At 45.9% G+C, this 22,688-nt stretch overlaps 2 protein-coding genes across 3 annotated transcripts; one reads left to right on the top strand and one right to left on the bottom strand.

Annotated features, from left to right (window-relative positions):
* Nucleotides 1–330: 330 nt before the first annotated feature.
* LOC139837997 (uncharacterized) lies at nucleotides 331–1,233 on the bottom strand. The gene has a single exon (XM_071827346.1). The coding sequence runs from the start codon at nucleotides 1,231–1,233 to the stop codon at nucleotides 331–333; it is 903 nt and encodes a 300-aa protein (XP_071683447.1).
* A 15,728-nt stretch (nucleotides 1,234–16,961) lies between these two features.
* Nucleotides 16,962–18,925, top strand: LOC127342463 (uncharacterized). Of its 2 annotated transcripts, XM_051368423.2 has the most exons (2): nucleotides 16,962–17,275; nucleotides 17,318–18,925. In XM_051368423.2, the coding sequence occupies exons 1-2, from the start codon at nucleotides 17,054–17,056 to the stop codon at nucleotides 18,665–18,667; spliced, it is 1,572 nt and encodes a 523-aa protein (XP_051224383.1). In that variant the 5' UTR covers nucleotides 16,962–17,053; the 3' UTR covers nucleotides 18,668–18,925. The 2 variants fall into 2 exon arrangements, with proteins under 2 accessions (XP_051224383.1, XP_071684247.1); XM_071828146.1 differs by having other exon boundaries at nucleotides 16,962–18,925.
* The last annotated feature ends 3,763 nt before the right edge of the window (nucleotides 18,926–22,688 follow it).

Raw genomic sequence — 22,688 nt, 5'->3', positions numbered from 1 at the left:
AAAGTTCGTTCCATTGTCAGTGATAATGTTGTGCGGGTAACCAAACCGCAAGATGATGTCCTTCAAAAAATTCATGGATGTGTGCCCATCGCACTTCCGGATTGGTTTAACCTCCACCCATTTGGTAAACCTTTCCACCATAACCAAGATGTGAGTCATGTTCCCTCTCGCCGGCCGGAATGGTCCAACCATATCCAAGCACCAAACCATAAATGACAAAGTTATTGGAATTGTTTTTAAGCCGGAGGCCGGGGTGTGGTTTTGCTTGTTGTACCTCTGGCATCCATTGCACTTACGGACCATATCCTCAGCGTCTTCCAAAGCCGTGGGCTAGTAGAATCCGTGCTGGAACACTTTGGCAACCAAAGCTCGTGACGAGGCATGGTGTCCATATTTTCCTTGGTGGATTTCCTGGAGCATTTCTTTTCCTTCTTCCGGCTCCACACAGCGCTGCAGCACTCCTGTGACGCTTCTCATGTACATCTCACCATTGACAATGGTGTAAGCTTTGGACCTCCTTTGGATCCTTCTCGACTCAGCTTCGTCAGCCGGCAAACCGCCATTTACCAGGAACTCCTTGATTGGTTTTACCCAAGTTGGTGCTTCTCGAACAACAAAGATCGGCATATCGATCTCCATGCCGTCCACTGACATAGTTTCCTCTGGCTTCGACTCTGAAGTCCCCGGGTTAGATGAGGCAGTCCCCGGGTTCACCTTGTCAATGTCCATCGGAACACCATGTGATTCCGGAATAAAAATTGATTTGGATTCCGAACTTGGTTTGATTGATGGCTTCCTTAGGTGGGATAAGGCTATTCCGTGAGGAATCTCTTGCCTAGACGAGCCCAGCTTAGACAAAGTGTTAGCTGCTTCGTTCTCTGCCCGCGTCACATGGTGAAACTCGCACCCTTCAAAGAATCCGGCAATTTGTTGCACATAGAACCGGTACGATGCCATGTTGGCATCCTTTGCGTCCCAAACTCCGGAACACTGCTGCACCACCAGATCCGAATCACCATAGCATATGATCCGGCACACTCCAACTTCTTTTGCGACCTTAAGTCCGTGGACCAAAGCCTCATACTCAGCGACATTGTTTGATGCCCTGAAGTGTATCTGCAGCACATATCTCAGGTTACCCCCCTTTGGTGAGGTGATAACCACTCCGGCTCCAAGTCCTTCCTTGAGCTTTGATCCGTCAAAGTGCATCCTCCAGTACTCTGTTTCCGGCATAGGTGTCTTATACTACATCTCGGCCCAATCCACCAAGAAATCTGCCAGTGCCTGCGACTTAATCGCATCTCTTCTTTTGTATAGTGACACATATGGTGACAACTGGATTGCCCATTTTGCGATCCTAATGCTTGCGTCTTTGTTGGCGATGATCTCCGAGATAGGAGCCTCGCATACCACCATCATCGGGTGTTATTCAAAGTAGTGCTTAAGTTTTGTGGCGGCCATGAACACGCCATAGGTCATTTTTTGGTAGTGTGGGTAATTTTGTTTCGAGAGGAAGAGCACCTCGCTCAGGTAGTATACCGGCCTCTGCACGGTTTTTCCTTCTTCTTCTTCTTCTTCTTCTTCTTCTTCTTCTTCTTCTTCTTCTTCTTCTCTTTCCACCACAACTACAACACTCACAACTCGGTTCGTTGCTGTTATGTAAAGCATCATGGGTTCCTTTTCCAAAGGTGATGCCAGTATTGGTGCAGTGGCCAGCATCTTTTTTAGTTCCTTGAATGCCGCGTCGGCTTGCAAAGTCCAGATAAAAGTGTCCGACTTTTTCATTAACGCATATAAGGGCAAGACTTTTTCTCCCAACCGTCTTACAAACCGGCTTAAGGATGCCAAACACCCGGTAAACTTTTGCACGTCACTTAGACACTGGGTAACTCCATCCTTTTGATGGCTCAGATTTTAACCGGATTAGCTTCTATGCCGCGGCTTGACACCAAGAAACCGAGTAACTTTTCGGCAGGCACTCCGAAGGTGCATTTTGTCGGGTTAAGTTTCATCCGGAACCTCCTCAAGTTATCAAATGTTTCTCATAGATCATCGATCAGGGTATCTTTTACTTTCGTTTTTATCACTACATCGTCGACATACACTTGCACATTTTTACCGATTTGGTTGTGAAGGCATTTTGCATACAACGTTGGTATGTTGCGCCGGCATTTCTAAAACAAAAAGGCATAGTGACATAGCAATAAGCCCCGTGCAGGGTAATGAAAGCAGTTTTTATTTGATCTTCCTTTTTCAGGTGAATATAGTGGAAACCAGAGTAAGCACCCAGAAACGACAACAGTTCACATCCAGCAGTGGAATCGATCACTTGATCAATCCGGGGTAATGGGTCTTTGGGACAGGCCTTGTTGAAGTGCGTGTAGTCAATGCACATGCGCCACGCCTTCGGTGCCTTCGGGTCTTCTTCCTTCTTCTCCTCGATCAGCACGGGATTTGCCAGCCACTCGGTATGTAGGACTTCCACAATGAAGCCGAATACTAGTAGCTTGTTGACTTCTTCACCGATGATCTTCCTCATGTCTTCCGCAAAGCGGCGCAAGGGCTGCTTCACTGGCTTAGCGTCTTTTTGGACATTCAGAGAGTGCTCAGCCAACTCCCTCGGCACACCCACCAAGTCATCAGTAGATCATGCTAAGATGTTACGATTCTCACGGAGGAAATTGACAAGCGCGCTTTCCTATGCCTCACTTAGACCGGCACCGATGCGAACGGTGCGCTCCGGGTAAGCCGGGTCCAGCACGATGTCCTTCGTCTCCTTTGATGGCTTGAATGTCGTTCCCCCAAGCGGGCTGCTCATTGCCGCTAAGTTCAGCTGGGATGACTGTGCCAGCGCGATATTAGTTTGAATCCTCCTCTTCTCTTCTGCTATGACCAGTGATTCGGCCAAGTTTGATCCGGCTGAAGCAGTTTCTAGCGAGACCTTGTAGTTACCCACCACGGTTATTGGACCGTTGGGTGCCGGTATCTTCATCTTCAGGTAAGCCGTATGGGTTGAGACCATGAACTTCGCCAATGCCGGCCTTCCTAGAAGGGCATGGTAAGGGCTCTCCAGATCAACCACTTGAAATAGAATGTTTTCCACGCGGCAGTTATCTCGGCTGCCAAACAGCACATCAACCCAGACTTTGCCCATCGGGGAGCAGGACAATCCCGGAACTATGTCGTGGAATGTTGTGTGACTTGGCTCCAGCATGTTTTGAGTTATGCCGAGCGTGTGCATGGTGTGCCGATACATGATGTTGATGCTGCTACCATTGTCCACCAGCGCTTTGCTGAACCGGACTCGCGATGATGGCCCGTGCATGATGGGATCCACCACCAAAGCGTATTCGCCCGGATTAGGCATTACTTTCGGATGATCTTTGAAGGACCAAGTGATCTCTTGTTCTGACCACAACATGTATCTCGGTACCTCTAGTATGATGGCGTTCACCTCCATGGCACGGCGATGCACAATTTGCCGGTCCATTGGTTCGGTCACAAAGACCACACATCACATGTACGGGTCATGGTAGACATTCCGGCCTTGTGGTGCCTGGGGCGGGGCATTGTTGTTATTCCCTTGTGCCACCTGATGAACTCCTTCCTGCTGCTGCGGCCTGTTTGGCTGTGCTTGAACCGGTTGCGCATTTGCCCTAGTAAGCTGAGGTGGTGGTGGCAACACATCGAAGCCTTCTTTCATCAGTCTTTTGGTCCAGGAGCAATCTTTTGTTTGATGATTTGCTGGCTTTGCTAGGTTAGGAGTATGCCAGCGGCACGGCTGATCCATTGCGGATTCCATGGTGTACTTGGGCTCATCATGCCAAGGTTTCTTCTCTCCCCATTGCTTCTTCTGGCCGCCCCACGGCTGACCTCCAGTGTTCTGCCTTTGACTTCCACCGGCTTTCGAGTTATCTTGTACTGCGGCCACTTGTTGCATTCCATATCTTCTATCCGGAAAATCTTCCCTTCTTTTGTTGTGGTTGTTGTTGTTCTGGTATTGGTCTTGGCGCGGCGGTTATCTCGGCAGTGGATCAGCCGTGATTGCCGGCTCTATTGGATCTCCCAACGCATAAATATCTGCCACCTGGATCATTTCAGCCAAAGTAGTTGGCATGTTTCTCTGCAGCCTCTGCCACAGAGGTGAGCCTCTCTTGCATCCGTTGCAGAACCAACTGACGGCTTGAGCTTCTATCACACCCTCACAAGAGTTTCTTGTTGAACTCCACCGAGTTAGATATTCCCGGTCGGTTTCGTTCTCGCGCTACTGGCACATGGAGAGCTGTTGTGGACGGTTTGGCCTCCGGTATGTGCTGCTGAAGTTGCTCACAAATGCTTCTTCAAAGTCAAGCCACCCATTTATGATTCCTTTTGGCAAGTTATTCATCCAAATGCGTGCCGGTCCAACTAGCACCGACAGTATAAATCTTACCGCCCAACGCCGGTTTCCTCCTCCGGCGACTGTTCCTCCACCTGCAGCGACATACACCGCTGTGATGTAATCCGCTAGCCAATCTTCCGGCTTAGTGCTGCCATCATATGTTTTTGTATCCCGGGGCAACTGGAAGTTACGCACTGGAGGTTCCTCCCTCATGATCTGGGGGCCGAAACACGGCGGACCCGGTGGACCCTTAGCTTCAATCATCTCGGACAAGTACACTCTATCCAACCTATGCCGCACATCTTGTTCTGGCAGGTATCTTTCTCCGACATGTTCTCCCAGGGGATTTCTGTGATAACCGGTTCTTTCCAACCTGGAATTACCCTCATCATACCGGCTTGGCGCTACGGCATTGCCATGCGGCTCTGGCCGACCGATAGTTTTGCCCAGTTTCGCCGTTTCCGACATAAGCGTTTCCGGCTTAACCGTTTCCGGCATAACCGTTTTCGGCATAGCCGTGACCTGCCCCTTGCCTTTTTCTGCCTGCATAGTACTGCACGGCTTTCTGTTTCCCGGATAAAACCAGATTATACATCGTCATCTGTTGGGCGTTCACATCTTTTTCTTTCCTTCTGTCGGGATGGAGGGACGAGGCCTGCCCATGCGACTTACTTCCGGCATTTCTAGCCGAATGAACCGCTACCTGCCCCTTGCCTTTTTCTGCCTGCATAGTACTGCACGGCTTTCTGTTTCCCGGATAAAACCAGATCATACATCGTCATCTGTTGGGCGTTCACATCTTTTTCTTTCCTTCTGTCGGGATGGAGGGACGAGGCCTTCCCATGCGACTTACTTCCGGCATTTCTAGCCGAATGAACCGCTTGAGGTGCTCCGGTATATCAAGCAACTCTTTCACTCGAGCCTATTGTTTTGCGAGGGCATCACCCGACAAAGATTCACATGCCTCTACTGCAGCCTTAGAAGTCTTTAGCGTTTTATCCGGACTACTGTACTTTGGCTTAATTCTCTGCCGGCCCAAGCGACACTAACATAGATTTACCGGAAAGAAATTACCGGCGCAAGTCCTTGTCTAGGTTACAACCCCTAAGCCGGGTAGCGGCTACTCTAGCAGGATTAGCGCTAACTGTAGCAAAGCCATGTGTTGCATTGTAATCACGTAGGGTTAAGTTGAGCTCCTGCTGAGCTCGGGCGATGTCTGCAGCTCCGTTAAGAAGCGTCTGCCGTTGTGCCTCCAGTTCGGCTTGAGTTGCTGAGGCATCGGCGTTGGGCGCGATGGGCGTTGCCAACACGCTCATGGCAGCTTGGAGCGGAGTCGCCACTGGCTGCACGTTGGAGGTGTCGGCGACGTTCTTGTCCCGCTCAAGCGGGTGCTTTGCCTGGTGCCCGAACTTGGTGGGCGCGGCATCCGCATCGGCTGCTCCTTTGCCGGCATCTGTTGCGCCAGCCATCATCACCTCGACGCTGCTAGTGGTGCGATCAGTGCGCGACCGTCGGGCAGCTGCTGACCTTGGTGGATCCAGCGCCACCAGCACCATTGATGGGTACCGGGGCTCCGACACCGTGCCGAGGTAGACACGGTGCGAGCCGAAGTGGACGATGCAACCGTTCTTGGGGAAGCAGCCGCCGTTGGCGAAGCAAACGACATTGTCGTTGACGAAATCCAGCGAGCCGAGGTGCTGCACGAGGCCAGACACCACGCGCTCGCCGGAGGCAGTGAGGAAGCCCGTCCGGATGTGAACCCCAGCATGCGCAGCTGCTGGCCCCACGATGGGTGCCAACTGTCGTCGTGGTGATACGATAGATGCCATAGGTAGGCTTATCTTGGGGCCTAATGTATGCAAGGGAATCCGGAGGAGGGGAAGGTTAAGGTGGAAAGCTCAAGAACACAAGGGACAAGCCCAATCTCACAGTATGTATTAGAACTCAAGCAGGGAGCTACATAGCAAGAACTTGGCCTAAGGCCAGAGGTTGACGATGTGCGGCTTACTCTAGCCTAGTGCCCCTGCAACTACTCGATCGATCCTCCCGCACAGGGGAACCCCTCCTCTCCTTATATAGTGGAGTGAAGGCTTACAAGGGAAGGAACCCTAGGGGAATCTTTGCCTATCTAAGCTACTTTATAAAGCTTCTTTGGCTCCAGGCATGACGTTCCCTTCTGCATCGACGGTCTGGTGACCTCGCTTGGTCGGCCTACAACACCTTTTCCGTCATCCTTCTACTTTGGCTTCAGGGCTTCGTTTAAAGCTGAATTGCTTAGCTCCTCCGTGTCCTTCGATCCCAGAGGGAATCTTTGAACAAGGTGCCGACATACTGCCATTGAGGCTATGCCGGATCCAAGTTAACATGACCGGAGTAAACCAGACCGGTATCTTTTTAGTCTCCTAGACTTTGGTTTCTTGGGAGAGTCTCTGGCTTAGATATTACCGGTTCCCCTTACTCCGGCATACCCCTCCTAGTATACCGGAACACAACATCCAACATTATCTTAAACCGAACTTTCATAATCCGGATTATCCTTTACCTACTGTTCTGTTTCTTCATACAAAACTTCACACAATTTTCATTACCAGCATTAGTGCAATCAAAATAACAAATCCACTTGGTTTAGTTCTAACATAAGTAAAACATCCATTAAAACATTAGCTACTGTAGCAACATATTTAAAAAGCTCTTTCTCTCAGAAGAAACTCAAAAAAAAAAGAAAAAGGTTAAGAGGCAAATGCAAATGGTGGTAGAAATCTGTCAAAATAGAACAACATGTAAAGATCGATTTTTCGAAAATCCTCTATTTCTCAAATTGAAAAGTGCAAAGCTAACGAAAGTTAGATAATAACCTGAGGCATATGCTCAAAAATTATCAGCTCAATATGATGTTCTGGCTGGGAATATTTTTTTTGGTGACAACACATAATCTGTTTCAGGACAACAACTTTCCCAAATCTTACTTTCTTCCTATTAGAGGCTATTCTTGGCACAAAAACGAAATAAAAATGATAAGGAGAGGTTATTACAGAGGTAACAACTTCCAAGACTCAACAAAAAAAAATACATAAATAAAACAATGGGTTGTCTCCCATAAACGCTTTTCTTTAATGCATTTTAGCTAGGCTTGATAGTTTTAATGATGTTCTCATGAAAATAGAAAATGAAGCAAAAGTAACATCAAGAAGCAAATTCAAAGCACATTTAAGTCTAACCCACTTCCTATGCATAGGAATCTTGTATGCAAATAAATTCACAAAGAACAAAGTGACAAGCATAGGAAGATAAAACAAGAGTAACTTCAAAACTTTCAGCATATAGAGAGATGTTTTAGTACCATGAAAACTTCTACAACCATATTTTCCTCTCTCATAATAATTTTTAGTAGCATCATGAATAAACTCAACAATATAACTATCACATAAAGCATGTTTTTCATGATGTACAAACACATAATTTTTATCAAGCTCAAAAATAATGGGATTAAAACATTCAAACCCACTTTTCACAATTTTATAACAAGATGATTGATCATTCTCAAGAGGTATGGGGCTCCAAGATAAAATCAAAACCCCTCCAATCCCATTTTCAATAGTAGTACAATTAATATTATCAACCAATATAGGACCATCATCTAGAGCTTTATCATAAACATTTTCTAAGCAAAACTCTTTAGTAACATGCATTTCAAAATTAGGCACATATAAAGGATTATCATATGATTTATCAAAATAGCATGGATTATCATATATAACTTGAGCATAATTATTATCACAAGTTTTACTCATAGTAAATATTTCAAGAGATTCCACAGGAACATAACATTCATCCTCCTTTGGTAAGCATGGGGACAATCAAATAGTGTAAGAGATAAATAGTTACTCTCATTAGAAGGTATGCATGGGTAGCTAATCCATTCTTCCTCCTTTTGTTCATGACTCTCCTCCTCTTTTTCATCTAATGAGATTTTAGGTTCAACAATTTCTTCTTCCACACATTCCTGCAAATTGTGGATACATTCTTGTGCATGACTGAGTCTCTCTTTATAATCAATGATATAAAATTATTGCTGAAATTTTCTATGCAATAATCAAGGATAGAAGAGACCATATATTTAAGGTTATTACAAACAACACATGTTTCATAATTTTTAGACATGAAGGATTCTATTTGAGAAGCTCTCATAAATAAAACAAATTGTTCTAATTCTTCAAATCCAAGATGAATATAGTTATTCCAATGATAGTTCACAATTAAAACTTCTTTACTAAAGCCACATTGAAATTTAAGATGTTTAGTATATTGTTCAGAGCAACAATTTATATCATGGCGTTTAAGCAAAATTTCAGCAAATTGATTCAACTGTTTTAACACGCCTCTCATGACTTTACCCTTATATGATTCTCTATACTTTATAAATAGTTCCATAGAAGTTCTAGCAAGTTCCAGTTTTTTAGATTTTCGGATTTTCAAATTTTTATGGATTTTCGGGTATATAAGAAAAATAAAGCAAGAAAAAAATAAACTAGACAAAAGTAAACTAAACAGAAATAAACTAAGCACAAATAAACTAGACCAGACAAAATAAAAATAAAAATAGAGAGACATGTAAAGTGTACTCCCCAGGTGAACTTATGAGTAGAGCTATGCTCCCCAGCAACGGCGCTAGAAAATAGTCTTGATGACCCACAAGTATAGGGGATCAACACTCTTCGAGGGAAGTAAAACCCAAATTATTGATTCGACACAAGGGGAGACAAACAATACTTATAAGCCTTAACAATGGAGTTGTCAATTCAGTTGCACCTGAAAAAGCACTAGTAACAGGGGTAATGTGAAAGCAACAGTAATATGAGAGAAATAGTAATAGTAACACAATAGCAGTAGCAGTAACACAAAGGCAATGGCACCAGAAAATATTCCAGTGCATAGTTGACTGTAGAGCAATGATGATGACAGAAGGATCGGGGTTCCCAGCTATCTACACTAGTGGAAACTCTCCAAACAAATAACATCTGTTGGGTGAACAAATTATAGTTGGGAAATTGATAATTGTGAGGGCATGACAATGCATGCTATGATAAGATAAATTTTACCATAGTATTTAATTGGGAATTACAACATGATTCATAGACCGTAATCCAACTGCATCTATGACTAATAATCCACCTTGAGGTTAGCATCCGCACCCCTTTCAGTATTAAGTTGCAATTATTACATAGTGTAAAGTGTGTAAAGTAAACAACAAAATTATCCTTGGAAAAATCATTGTTGTTTTCTCCCTAGTAGAACAGCACATCTACAACCTTAGAAATTATTGTCACTCTCCCAGATTATTAGAGGCATGAACCCACTATCGAGCATAAATACTCCCTCTTGGGGATACATGCAACTACTTGATCAGGGTAACCACAAGTACCGGAGAGCATGCAAGATCTTAAATAAACAATAGTATGATAATATGATGAACAATCTGATCACAATTGCACAATTTATCGGATCCCAAAAAACACAACACTAATTACGTCATATGGATATCATGTAAGGCAGCTCATGAGATCATTGTATTGAAGTACATGGGAGAGAGATTACCAACTAGCTACAACAAAGAACCCGTAGTCCATGGGGGAACTACTCACAAACCATCATGGAGTCGAAGTGGAGGCGGTGGAGTCGATGGAGATGTCCCGACAGGGGGCCGGAACAGGAACTTCTGACCCCCCCGAACTTGTCTTCGATGGCGGCGGAGTTGCGGAAACTTTTCGGGGAATATGACTCTGGTGTTTAGGGTTTTCGCGTCGAAGGCAATATATAGGCAGAAGGGCGAGGTCGGTGGGCGCCCGAGGGGCCCACACCACCCCTAGGCGTGGCCAGGGTGGGGGCCGCACCCAGACATGGTGTGGCCTCCTCCCGGCCTTCCTCCGTCTCTGCTCTGGACTTCGTCTCCGCGTCAGAAAAAATAGGAAGTTTGGCTTTTGTTTCGTCCAATTCCGAGAATATTTCCTGTACAACTTTTCTGAAATACGAAAATAGCAGAAAACAAGAACTGGCACTGTGGCATCTTGTCAATAGGTTAGTTCCAGAAAATGCATAAAAGTACCACGAAGTGTAAACAAAACATATAGAAATTGGTGTAAAACAAGCATGGAGCATCAAAAATTATAGATACGTTTGCAACATATCAGAAGACTTTGGGGAATAGATCATGACTGCAGCGGTGCAAGGATCAACGGGAGGGTCGATAATGCAAAGTTGGTGAAGGAGATAGCTGCTGAGAAGAGCAAGATTGAGAAGAATTACAATAGTCTGGTTGTTGAAGTGAAGAAAATGATGTATGATGTTGGGAAAAGGGCTATAAAGAATCCGGACTAAGAACAACACTTCAATTGCTGAGAAAGTTGGGAGACACAAAGAGTAAGCAGTTGAAGGATGAGATTCATATGATCAAGCAAGTCTAGAAATCTCAAGCAGAAATTATGAAGGTGAGATAGAGGAACTGGGATCATGGAAATGAGACTATGAAGGAGGAAAAGAGAAAGCTTAAGTACATCATCTATGATATGTTCCAAGCAACGGATGCAAATAACGATAAGTTATAAAGAATCAAGCTAATATGTGAGGAGTGATTCAACTATCTCACATTTTAGTTTGAAGTTGTAGAGTTAGAACTTTTACTCATGTTGTTATTTAGGAATTTTTTGCTCATGTTGTAAATCGATGGTAAGCTCACTAAATGCGGTACATGGTGATCGTGACGGGCCTATAGTTGGCACCCAAAGAAGGTTTTTTGGCATTGTAAGGACCAAATAGGAGATACACAACCTACCAAACAAATGCGGATAGTGGTCCGACCAATGCGAGGCATTTTCATGCAGGCTATCAAATTGGTTGCACAATAGTTTTTGTCCAGCCATGCCCACCCCAACGCTGTCAGACTGGGCCAAGAAAATTATGCAGCCTACCAAACACGCCCCGAGTGACTCGCGCTCTCCCGATCTAGACGAGGGAGTGGTCAGCGTTTGTCTCACTTCCTTGCGTCGCGCCATCAAATACTGCAAGCTACAATGCACAGTGACCACCGATGGAACAACTCGACGTATTTAGTGATTGTAATCTACATATTCATTGGTACAGCGCCCGTAGAGAGTTTCTGATTCAACTATAATGACTTTCGATGATTGGGAGCTCCATCTCCTTAATTCGAAAAAAATATGTCACCAGTCTCACGATAGCAGTCTGTTCTAAGACATCGTTCTATTTTCTCGATATGGAAATCATTATTCCGTGCAATATTTACTCATGCGCATGAATTACAAGACTATCATGTCAAGGAAGTCCACCTCACCGTGCCTATAGAGGATAAACCGTGATTGCTGATACGTCTCAAACGATCTATAATTTCTTATGTACCATGCTAGTTTTATGACAATACTCACATGTTTTATATACACTTTACATCATTTTGATGCATTTTCCGGTACTAACCTATTAACAAGATGCCGAAGCGCCAGTTCCTGTTTTTTGCTGTTTTTGGTTTCAGAAATCCTACACAGGAAATATTCTCGGAATTGGACGAAATAAAAGTCCACGGTCTTATTTTCCACGGAGCCTTCCAGAACACCGAAGAGGAGACGAAGAGGGGCCACGAGGCGGCCACACCATAGGGGGGCGCGGCCCCACCCCTGGTCGCGCTGCCATATGGGGTAGGCCCCTCGGGCGCCCCCCGACTCTGCCCCTTCGCTCATTTAGTCCTTCCGTCGCGAAAATCCTAGTACAAAGAGCCACGATACGAGAAAAGTTGCTGAGACGCCGCCGCCGCCAATACCATCTCGGGGGATTCTGGAGATTGCCTCCGGCACCCTGCCGGAGAGGGGAATCATCACCGGAGGGCTCTACACCACCATGCCCGTCTCCGGACTGATGCGTGAGTAGTTCATCCTTGGACTATGGGTCCATAGCAGTAGCTAGATGGTTGTCTTCTCCTCTTGTGCTATCATGTTTAGATCTTGTGAGCCGCCTATCATGATCAAAATCATCTATTTGTAATGCTACATGTTGTGTTTGTTGGGATCCGATGAATATGGAATACTATGTCAAGTTGATTATTGATCTATCATATATGTGTTGTTTATGATCTTGCATGCTCTCCGTTGCTAGTAGAGGCTCTGGCCAAGTTGATACTTGTGACTCCAAGAGGGAGTATTTATGCTCGATAGTGGGTTCATGCCTCCATTGAATCTGGGACAGTGACAGAAAGTTCTAAGGTTGTGGATGTGTTATTGCCACTAGGGATAAAACATCAATGCTTTGTCTAAGGATATTTATATTGATTACATTACGCACAATACTTAATGCAATTGTCTATTGTTTGCAACTTAATACTGGAAGGGGTGCGGATGCTAACCCGAAGGTGAACTTTTTAAGCATAGATGCATGCTGGATAGCGGTCTATGTTCTTTGTCGTAATGGGTATATCGCCGGAAAGCATTACGTGTGTTATAGTCAGCAGAGAAGAATCTCACAAAATGGCCCTTTCTCAGGATGGATTTATTGATTCAACTCATCTAGATGATGATCCGTACCTAGTAACCTATAAAAACAAAGTGAGTGATGATTTGTTTAAGGAAATGGAGGAGACAACAAAGCAGCCAGCTAATACAGCAGTTCAGCTCTCAGCTGCTATTGCTGCCTATGCCAGGATAGGGTTATACCCTTTTATTAAAAGGGATGATTGCTATTATACGGACACGGACTCTATTGTTGTTCAGAACGAACTTCCAGAAGAAATGGTATCACCTAGCGAAATAGGAAAGTTTAAGAAGGAGCACTATGTAAAAGAGGGAATCTTTTTGGCTCCCAAGTCATACTGCATACATGCATTACATGAAGATAAGGAAGAAATAATCATGAAGCATAAAGGACCGGTTAGAAAGGTAATCACTAAAGATTATTACATAAACCAGCTAGCAGACCCAACATTAAAACATCAATTTTCATGTTCAGCTGACTTTCATCGTGATTTTTTTTCAATTTATGTGTAGAGAAAAAAATCAATACGTACGTAGTTGGGATAGGAAATAGTACGAAGCGAGAATTAGTATACGATGAGGATGGAACGTGGATAGGAACTAAACCTCCTCATATAGGAGAGGATTGTATTGATAGTATCCATCCTACTGCCCATAAAGTCATAACCGGCCAGGCTGGCACTATGTGATGAAACATCTTGCGGTGCCATTGTTAGTTCACCTCCGACTGCGTCATCTTCGGGAAAGGGGAAGTAGCGAAGGCCTCGGATCTACTCTGTTCAGCAGATATTTTTGTATTGGCCCCCGGGCGAAGGCAATGATACCGGCTATCTTTCGTTCTTTCCTGACGACTCGACTTCGGCTCAAGTCCATGCTTCCCAAGCTTTCTTCCTTTTCCAGCTTTGGTTGGTACAGCTCCAGGTGGCAATTCCGGTATCAATTCATGTCACTAATGCACAAATCTTGCCGAGATTACCTCAATGGAGGGCTTGACGTGGACTTTGACTTTGAACAAAGAAAGAGTTCATCTTGGCAGAGTGAACCAGGAAAGCAAGATGCTATGAGAACCTGGGAGGTGCCCTTTCTAAATGGACGGCCTGGAATGACCTACTTAGAAGCTCATAGGTAGAGAGGAACGGAAGATTAGGCGACAAAAGGAAGATGTCGCAGAATAAGAGGCCGCGAGTCGTGCTCTTGCTAATTCACTCGGAAAAGGGAGACTTCTGAAACTAAGAAAAATAAGGCCTAGTCTTGATACTACTTGAAAGTGCATTCAGAATACTGATACCGAGCCCTTGGATGAACGAGTTCCTCAAGAAGAAAGCAAGGTCCACAGAAGGGCAGTTCACTTTCTATCTACCCTTGGCATCATCGGTGGCTTCTCTTTCGTAGGCTAATGAAATTGCCATAGACAGAGAGGCAACTTACAATTGGAAGAAAGCTCTAGAATAAGAACCCAGGGTGTCTCCATCGAGTGTGCTGGCAGCAAGCACAGACCGGTGATTTCTAAATGGAATATAGGGAGGGGGAATAATGATTCAGTTCATGTGAGAAAGAATAAAGGCTTTTCTTGTGACTAACCTTCGTTTCTACGGTTGGGCAGCCGCCGCCACGATGAGCTCTTGCTGTTCTTCCAGCAGCGCCCTCTTACTGTTTTCAAGAATGTGGATTGCATTCCTCAGATGAAGTATATGATTGTGTATATCACCTGGATCGACGGAAGCCAGAAACACAGGCGCCGAGATGACACCCAGGATTTGCTCTAGTTCGAGCCTATTGTTTTCTATATTGAGAATTTCCTGAGGAATGAAGGAAAGTCTTGCAGCGATATCTATGGCTTCTTTCTTGTCCGGCAAAATAGAGAGTGCGCCGAAGCTTCTATTTATAGACTGCCCTAAGTAAATCTCATAGTAGTCATCATGATATGTATGTGCATTGTTATGCCCTCTCTATTTGTCAATTGCCCAGCTGTAATTTGTTCACCCAACATGCTATTTATCTTGTTGGAGAGACACCACTAGTGATCTGTGGACCCCGGTCCATTCTTTTACATCTGAAATACAATCTACTGCAATCTCTGTTCTCTGTTGTTCTTCGCAAACAAACATCATTCTCCACACCATACGTTTAATCCTTTGTTTACAGCAAGCCGGTGAGATTGACAACCTCACTGTTAAGTTGGGGCAAAGTATTTTGATTGTGTTGTGCAGGTTCCACGTTGGCGCCGGAATCCTTGGAGTTGCGCCGCACTACACTCCTTCACCAACAACCTTCACGTGGCCTTCATCTCCTACTGGTTCGATAACCTTGGTTTCTTACTGAGGGTGCTGCTGTACGCATCACACCTTCCTCTTGGGGTTCCCAACGGACGTGTGCTTCACGCGTTATCAATTGCCGACCCTGAAATTTAGGATATGGTTTCTCGGGCTCATCTCGTGTTTCCTCCTCGCATTCTTGAACTAGCACTTGGCTATGGGATAAAATCATCTTTATATGTACCCCCTTATCGTACAAAACTTCGTCCAACCACTCGGCAAGTTGATGGATACTTGCCTTCCTCCGAAGTCGTTGAGAAGCACATTCTCATCACCATTTTAACAAACACCAGCTCCAAATTTGTCTGCCCGCTCACCAACATGATGCCTACTCAAACCACACATGTGATTTGACAGATATTGGGACATGATAATTTCCAACTCTTGTTATCGATTACTGAATATTTTTATCAAGATACTTCATATAATTTAAAGTCTTACATGTGTTGATGTGTTTACCACCCAGGCGATGGGGTATGGGTGTGTCTGTCTATTTTCAAAGTTCCTAGTAGGCTCTCCCTACATGTATCACTCCTCGTGGTTTCTCCATAAGGAGGAGAAGATGTCGCATGGAGGAGCCACAAGGCATCAATTCTTCCTTGTTGCAATGATTACGAGCTTCGCCTTTGACATTATGTCCAACCACCTCTTTCCAACATACCCATTATCTGATTATCTCAATGATCTGCATGGTGTGGAACAGATTCTTCTTACGATGTAACTGCACAACAAACCGTCTCTGGTACCTAAGGTCTTGGTATAGGGTCTTTCGGGCTGGACTGGGCCACGGCGGAATTCATCATTGCTTAGTGTAACCATGGCTTGTTAAATTTGTATATATACTTTTTTAGTGTTGTCTTCCGATGGTGGAACTACCCGCAGTAAAGGGCGCGGGAGGAGGGGGAGTTGGTCCAAGCTCCGCCAGTATTGCATTGCCACATTCCACAAATGTTGTTCACATCATTGTTGCTACGAAAATCTATATATCAGCACTTCTCTAAAACCAATGGATTTGTACAATTTGTAGTCGCATATGTACCTCTCGCTTAGTTGACATCCTTGATCTTTCGGGTACAATCATACAATCGTATCTCTTTCGTTAACCATGATATCTCAACCTCATCTTAAATCTATAGTTTTTCAAAAACATAGGTGAAGGGAGTTTTGAGCATAATGACACCGTTGTTACAATTCAGAATTAGGCCAAAATGATTTGGACAAACACATTGGATTGAATAAGGTTAGAGTAATGGTGACACCTCTAAGTTGAGGTGACATATGGAAGAACTTCACTGGCGTTTTTTTTTTCGTTTTTCCAACTCGACTAGGAATCTGAACATGATCTGAGAACAAGAGGCCTAAATTTTGAACTACAGACGTACCTTTTGCTTTGTAAAAAGAGAGTTCAAATCGGTTTCAGTGTTGAAAACCAAATACCAAAGTGATGTTGTATCTTTACATGCTGCACCGGTCCCAAGCTCTGGTGGACCCAGACCCGTTTGGTAGGCAGAGCTCCACGGGAACCCGGCGCACCTGGCCCTGATCGCACTTAACCCCAATACAGTACTGCTACGGATCGCTAGCGTGACCTATTCTCTCTCACTGAGTCGAGGCCCCGTTACTCTTGGGCCCACTGGTCATAGTAAGAGGTAAACGTTCTGATAATTCTCAAAAGAAAAAAAGCTAAACGTTCTGATTAAATCACATGGAAGGGAGAAAAGAAAGGTGAAACAAACAAACAAACGAACTCTCGGCGACGGCAAGCGATCTATCCCCCCTCACCTCACCTCCTCCAGCCTCCAGACCCAAGATCCAAATCCGAACCCATGGATAATTTCTTCAACTCCGTCTTCTCCGCCGCCGCCGCCGGCGAGCACGAGGAAGAGGAGGGGGCGGAGGAGGAGGAGGAGCAGGCGGCGGAGAGGGATGGGGGAGGCGATTCAGGTGGCGGGTGGAGCTTCGGTGGGCTGATGAAGACGCTCGCCGAGGAGATCGAGGGGCAGCGGGAAGAGCAGGAGGAGGGCGGACAAGAAGAAGCCGCGGCGGAGGTGCAGGGGGAGGAGGGCGGACAAGAAGAAGCCGCGGCGGAGGTGCAGGGGGAGGAGGGCGGCGGATGGAGCTTCGGCGGGCTGATCAAGACGCTCGCGGAGGAGCTGCCTCAGCAGCAGGAAGAGGAGGAATCCGTGGAGGAGGAGGAGGAGGACGACGAGCAAGAAGCCGAGGCGGCGACGGAGGAGGAGGGCGTTTCCGGCGGTGGGTGGAGCTTCGGGGGATTGATGAAGACCTTCGCGTCGCGGTCAGAGTCGGTGCTCGAGGGCTACCGCCGCGACCTCCAGGACCTCGGGTCCGGCCTCCGCGAGGAGACCACGGCCCTCCGCGCGGCCGCTGCACGGGCCGCGGCAGCCCTGCCCGGCGCGCTCGAGGCCGGCGCGTCCGTCGCCTCCGACAGGCTCGAGTCCGTCGGGCAGGCCGTCGATGACCTCGGGGCCGCCGCAGCCGGCCTCCTCTCCCACGCCAACGAGGCTCTCCGGTCCGTGGACGCCGACGGCGAGGACGGGGCCGTCGACGGCTCACCCCAACTCTCTGATCCGGCCTCGGGCGCCTCCTGGCGTTCGTCCCTTCCGTCCAAGAAGTACACCCGCTTCGAGGCGCAGGTCCTGGCGCTGCGTGCCGAGCCGACCACCTTCACTGAGGAGCCCGAGGATGCCGAGGGGTTCACCAAGTGGCAGGAGGCGTTCAGCCTTGATCAAAGAAAAGAGGAGATCGAGGCCGTGCTCCAGGAGAGCCCTGGGCTGGAGAGCTTCGTGGAGAGGCTCGTGCCGTCTGTGGTAGCCTATGACATGTTCTGGTGCAGGTATTTCTTTGCTGTCGACAAGCTCAGGCAAGCAGAGGATGCCCGCACCAAACTCGTTAGCAGGGCCATGTCCAAGGAAGACGAGGAAGAGCTCAGCTGGGAGGTCGACGATGACGAGGATGACAATAAAGCTGATCACAAAGAAGGTACTAGCACAATACCCGATAAGAAAGATGGTGAGCAAATTGGTGACTCTATTAGCCATGAAGCACAGAATGAGGGAAAACAAGAAGCAGTGAATGACAAGTATGCAGCTGAAGATCAGGGGACGATTTCGGTAGCAGCAAAGGATGATAATGGTGAATCCAGTGGTGAGGCGTCGACACCAAAGTCGAGCAATGGCACAGGGCTGGAAGAGAAGACTGAAGCTGGTGACTCATCTAAGGAGAGTGATTTATCACTGGTGTCTCGACCATCAGCTCAGGAGGAAGATCTTAGCTGGGACGAGATTGAGGATGTCGGTGATCAAGATGAGAAGAAAGGGGGGAGTCCACGGGCAAGCCCCAGTGGCAAAGCTGAGGATATCCGAAAACGGCTGAACTCTCTGGAAGACGACGAAGACCTCAGTTGGGATGTCGACGAGTAAGAACAAACAACGCACTCCTAAACCGAGTGCTCCCAAAGCCTCAAGTGAAAGATGTTTACACAGTTTTTACCTGTTTTGTCTCAAATGGGATCCCTATTCTCTTTTAGAGTTCTTTGACGTACAATGTGAATATTGTGGTGGTACACTGGTAATTCAAATTCAATGGGGCTGTATTTTGGTTACTCCCACTGTAAGATCTTAACAGAATGGTAGTGTTCTTCTGTTTTGGCTAATAAACTTGTTTGCAGTTAGTATCTATTACTATTATTTTTAGTTGAATCTTTACGAGTTTTTGGTTTGAATATGATACATTGGATCATTCACATAATGCACCCACAGTTCTGCATCTCAATCATGAAGCCACTCATCTATTGCAGGCCTGTCTCAATATTCACAGTGCTTTGAAAGCCATTAGAAAATTTGGTTTCATAAAGACAACATTGTCACTGGAGTTATCATATCGCATCTTTAGGCTAGGATACCTGTTTCCATCTCTTCATTTGACTTGCGTGTTACCCCAAAAACAAGAAGTAGCAGACAGCAAACGCTTTTAATACTTAGAAATTTAATTATTTTTAAATAAATATATTTCGAATGTTACAGAATTTCTTACTTCAGTTACTTCTTAAAATTTTGGATCTTGGAATTTGAGTCTTTACATATGAAACCGGAGAACTTGCGAATCTTTCCATGGTAGTTAGATAACCACCGATGTTAGGTGTACTGATTACTGAACTTATACTAAACCACCGACTCCTATTATGGATTGGAGAGAGTATTATTTTTTAAAGTGTGAAATCATACTCCACTAGACCTGGTGGATAACAATGTTGCTAGCAACCAGATCGGAGCCAAACTCTGGTGTGTTCTTTAGCCAGAAAGAGTTCAACGCACCAGGCTCTTTGCCATGCTGAGCAATGGCATGAGCAGCCTTATTACAATAACGACGACATATTTTGTTTTTGTTTTGAGAATGACAGTAATTAAATCTCGGATGGCACTAGGGGTGGGATTTTGCTGCTATGGGATGACAGAGTTGTCCAAGCTACAAATATTCACATTGGTGATTTTTCCATCTCGGCTACCATCCTCATCATTGGCACATCCGTCTCCTACAAGCTCACAACGGTGTATGGTCCAACTAGAAGCAACCTAAAAGCTGCTTTCTTCCAAGAGCTTGTTGATCTCAAGCCGCCCTCTGGAACAAGTTGGCTCGTTTCCGGGGATTTCAACCAAATTCACAAGGCACGAGACAAAAATCGCGGTAACATCAACCGTAGAAGAATCATAGACTTCCGCAACACTCTAAACACATGTGATCTAAAAGACATTCATCTACAAAACCGCAAATTCACGTGGAGCAATGAACAACAAGAGCCCATCCTTAGCAATCTTCATGGTTTCTTTTGCAATGAAGATTGGGACGTCACCTTCTCGAAGCACCTTCCCCATGCGCTTTCTTCATCTTTATTCGACCATCGCCCGCTTCTTCTTGCCAATGATGGTGGACCAAAAAACCCAAGTCCTTCCGCTTTGAAAACTTTTGGCTCAAGATGCCAAACTTTATGGAGCAAGTCAATAATGCTTGGGCGGAAGCTAGCCCCCACTACGAGCCTTGTCAACGCCTCTTCCACAAATTGAAGATAACCGACAAAAGATTGCGCAAATGGAGTAAATCTCTCTTCTCCAAAGCTAAGGTAGAGCTTCACATGGCCTTGGAGGTCATCCTTCGTCTTGATAATGCACAAGAAAACCGAAGCCTAAGTGCGGAAGAAAGAGACCTCCGGGTGCGTCTCAAGAGGAAGGTCATTGGCTTCGCGGTGCTCGATAAGTCTAGGAAAAGACAAAGCTCAAGAGTTACGAACTTAAAAGAGGGTGATGCAAACACTAGATATTTCCATCTTCGCATCAACGCAAGAAGAAGAAAGAACCACATTCATAGGCTAAAGCACAACAATGATTGGATCACGGAGCATGATCAAAAGAAGCAAGTTATTCATGAACACTTCAATAACATCATAAAAAAGGGGCCACAGAGATCAAGAAATTTTAATTGGAACATTATTCCAACTCCCCCTTGTGACCTCTCCGACCTTGATGCTCCTTTCTTGGAGGAAGAAGTGAAGGCCGTGGTGGATGACTCCGCTTGCGACAAAGCGCCGGAGCCGGATGGCTTCACGGGAGCCTTCTTTAAGGCTTGTTGGAACACCATGAAAGATGATATCATGGCGGTTATCAACCAATTCTCCAATCTGCATTCAAGTAACCTACATTGGTTAAACTCCGCGAATATTGCTCTCATTCCCAAGAAAGATGGTGCCGAGGATGTCACCGATTTTAGACCCATTAGCCTCATTCATGCCATCTCGAAGCTCATCTAAAAAATGATGGCAGCACGTCTCGGTCCGCACATGAATAGCCTTGTTTCCAACGCCCAAAGCGCCTTCATCAAAAAGAGAAGCATCCATGATAATTTCCTCTATGTGAATAATCTAGCACGAAAGTTACACAAGACCAAGACACCGACGCTTCTTTTCAAGCTTGATATAAAGAAAGCCTTTGACTCGGTTAGATGGGACTACCTCATGGACGTTTTGCAACACTTGGGCTTCCCTAGCAAGTTTTGGGATTCGATTTCGGCGCTCCTAAAAACTTCTACATCAAGAGTGCTACTCAATGGTGTCGCCGGAGACCCAATCAAGCACGGGAGGGGACTTAGGCAAGGAGACCCGCTCTCGCCGTTCCTCTTTGTGTTGGCCATTGACCCCCTACACCATATCCTTTGCAAGGCAACCAACCAAGGTCACCTCCACAAGCTCCGGGGGCGTGCCCCCACAGTGAGGACCTCCCTCTACGCCGATGATGCCGCCTTTTTTGTCAACCCTATCAAATCTGACATCATTTTCTTGGCCAAGACGCTTGATCACTTTGGGGAGGTTACCGGTCTCGTTACAAATTGTGCAAAAGGCCAAGTGGCGCCCATTAGATGTGATAACATTGATCTTGTTGACATCCTTCAAGCTTTCCCAGCCACCCAAGTGTCTTTCCCAATGAGATACCTTGGGCTACCTTTGTCGGTGACCCGCCTCAAAAGAATTCACTTCCAACCTCTTGAAGACAAGGTGGCATCAAAGCTTAGACCTTGGATTGGTAAGCATGTTACAATGGCCGGAAGGTCCACGCTTGTGAAAGCGGTCCTCACAAGCATCGTCATATATTTCATCACCGTGCTTGATGTCCCTAAGGAGGTCCTCATGAAGATTGACGGCTTGAGAAGGGCCTATTTGTGGGTGGCTTGTGACAAAGTCACCGGTGGAAAATGCAAAGTTAATTGGGATTTGGTTTGCAAGCCTAAAGAAAATGGTGGCCTTGGAATCTTAAATTTAAAGAAGTTTGCCTCGGCGCTTAGGCTAAGGTGGCTTTGGCAAGAATGGAAGGACGAGGCTTAGCCATGGGTAGGCCTTGGCAACCCTTGCTCATCCAAGGACCATGATCTTTTTGCGGCGGCGACTAGTGTGACCATTGGGGATGGAAAAAAGGCTCTTTTTTGGGATGCTAGTTGGCTTTTAGGGGCATGAGACCAAAAGACATTGCCCCTTTAATCTTTGAGCTCTCGAAGAAGAAGAAATGTGTGGTTCATATGGCCTTAGAGAATAACTTTTGGGTCTCTCAAATTAATACTCAAGGGGGGCTCTCCTTAGAGCATATTGACCAATTCTATAAGCTTTGGGAAATGCTTAGCGACATCACCCTTGCTCCTCAAAGACCGGATGAGATCAAATGGAAGCTTACAAATGATGATTGCTATTCGACTAAGTCCGCTTACAAAATGCAACTCTTGGGGCAAACAACTTCTTTGATGCCTTCTTTGGTTTGGAAGCCGTGGGCCATCCCGAAGTGCAAGTTCTTTGCTTGGTTGGCTCTACAAAATAGAGTGTGGACGGCGGATAGATTAGCTCGTAGAGGATGGCCAAATTGTGGGCTTTGTAAACTTTGCAATCAAAGGCAAGAGTCGGCCTCC

Source organism: Lolium perenne, chromosome 3, assembly GCF_019359855.2.
Source record: "Lolium perenne isolate Kyuss_39 chromosome 3, Kyuss_2.0, whole genome shotgun sequence".
Classification (NCBI taxonomy): domain Eukaryota; kingdom Viridiplantae; phylum Streptophyta; class Magnoliopsida; order Poales; family Poaceae; genus Lolium; species Lolium perenne.
The sequence above is the reverse complement of the archived record's forward strand: the minus strand, read 5'-3'. Positions and strand labels throughout refer to the sequence as shown.

What these genes read in the sequence shown, in the direction of transcription:
- LOC139837997 (XM_071827346.1), bottom strand. Translation starts at nt 1,233, where the DNA reads ATGCCGGAAACAGAGTACTGGAGGATGCACTTTGACGGATCAAAGCTC.
- LOC127342463 (XM_071828146.1), top strand. Translation starts at nt 17,054, where the DNA reads ATGGATAATTTCTTCAACTCCGTCTTCTCCGCCGCCGCCGCCGGCGAG.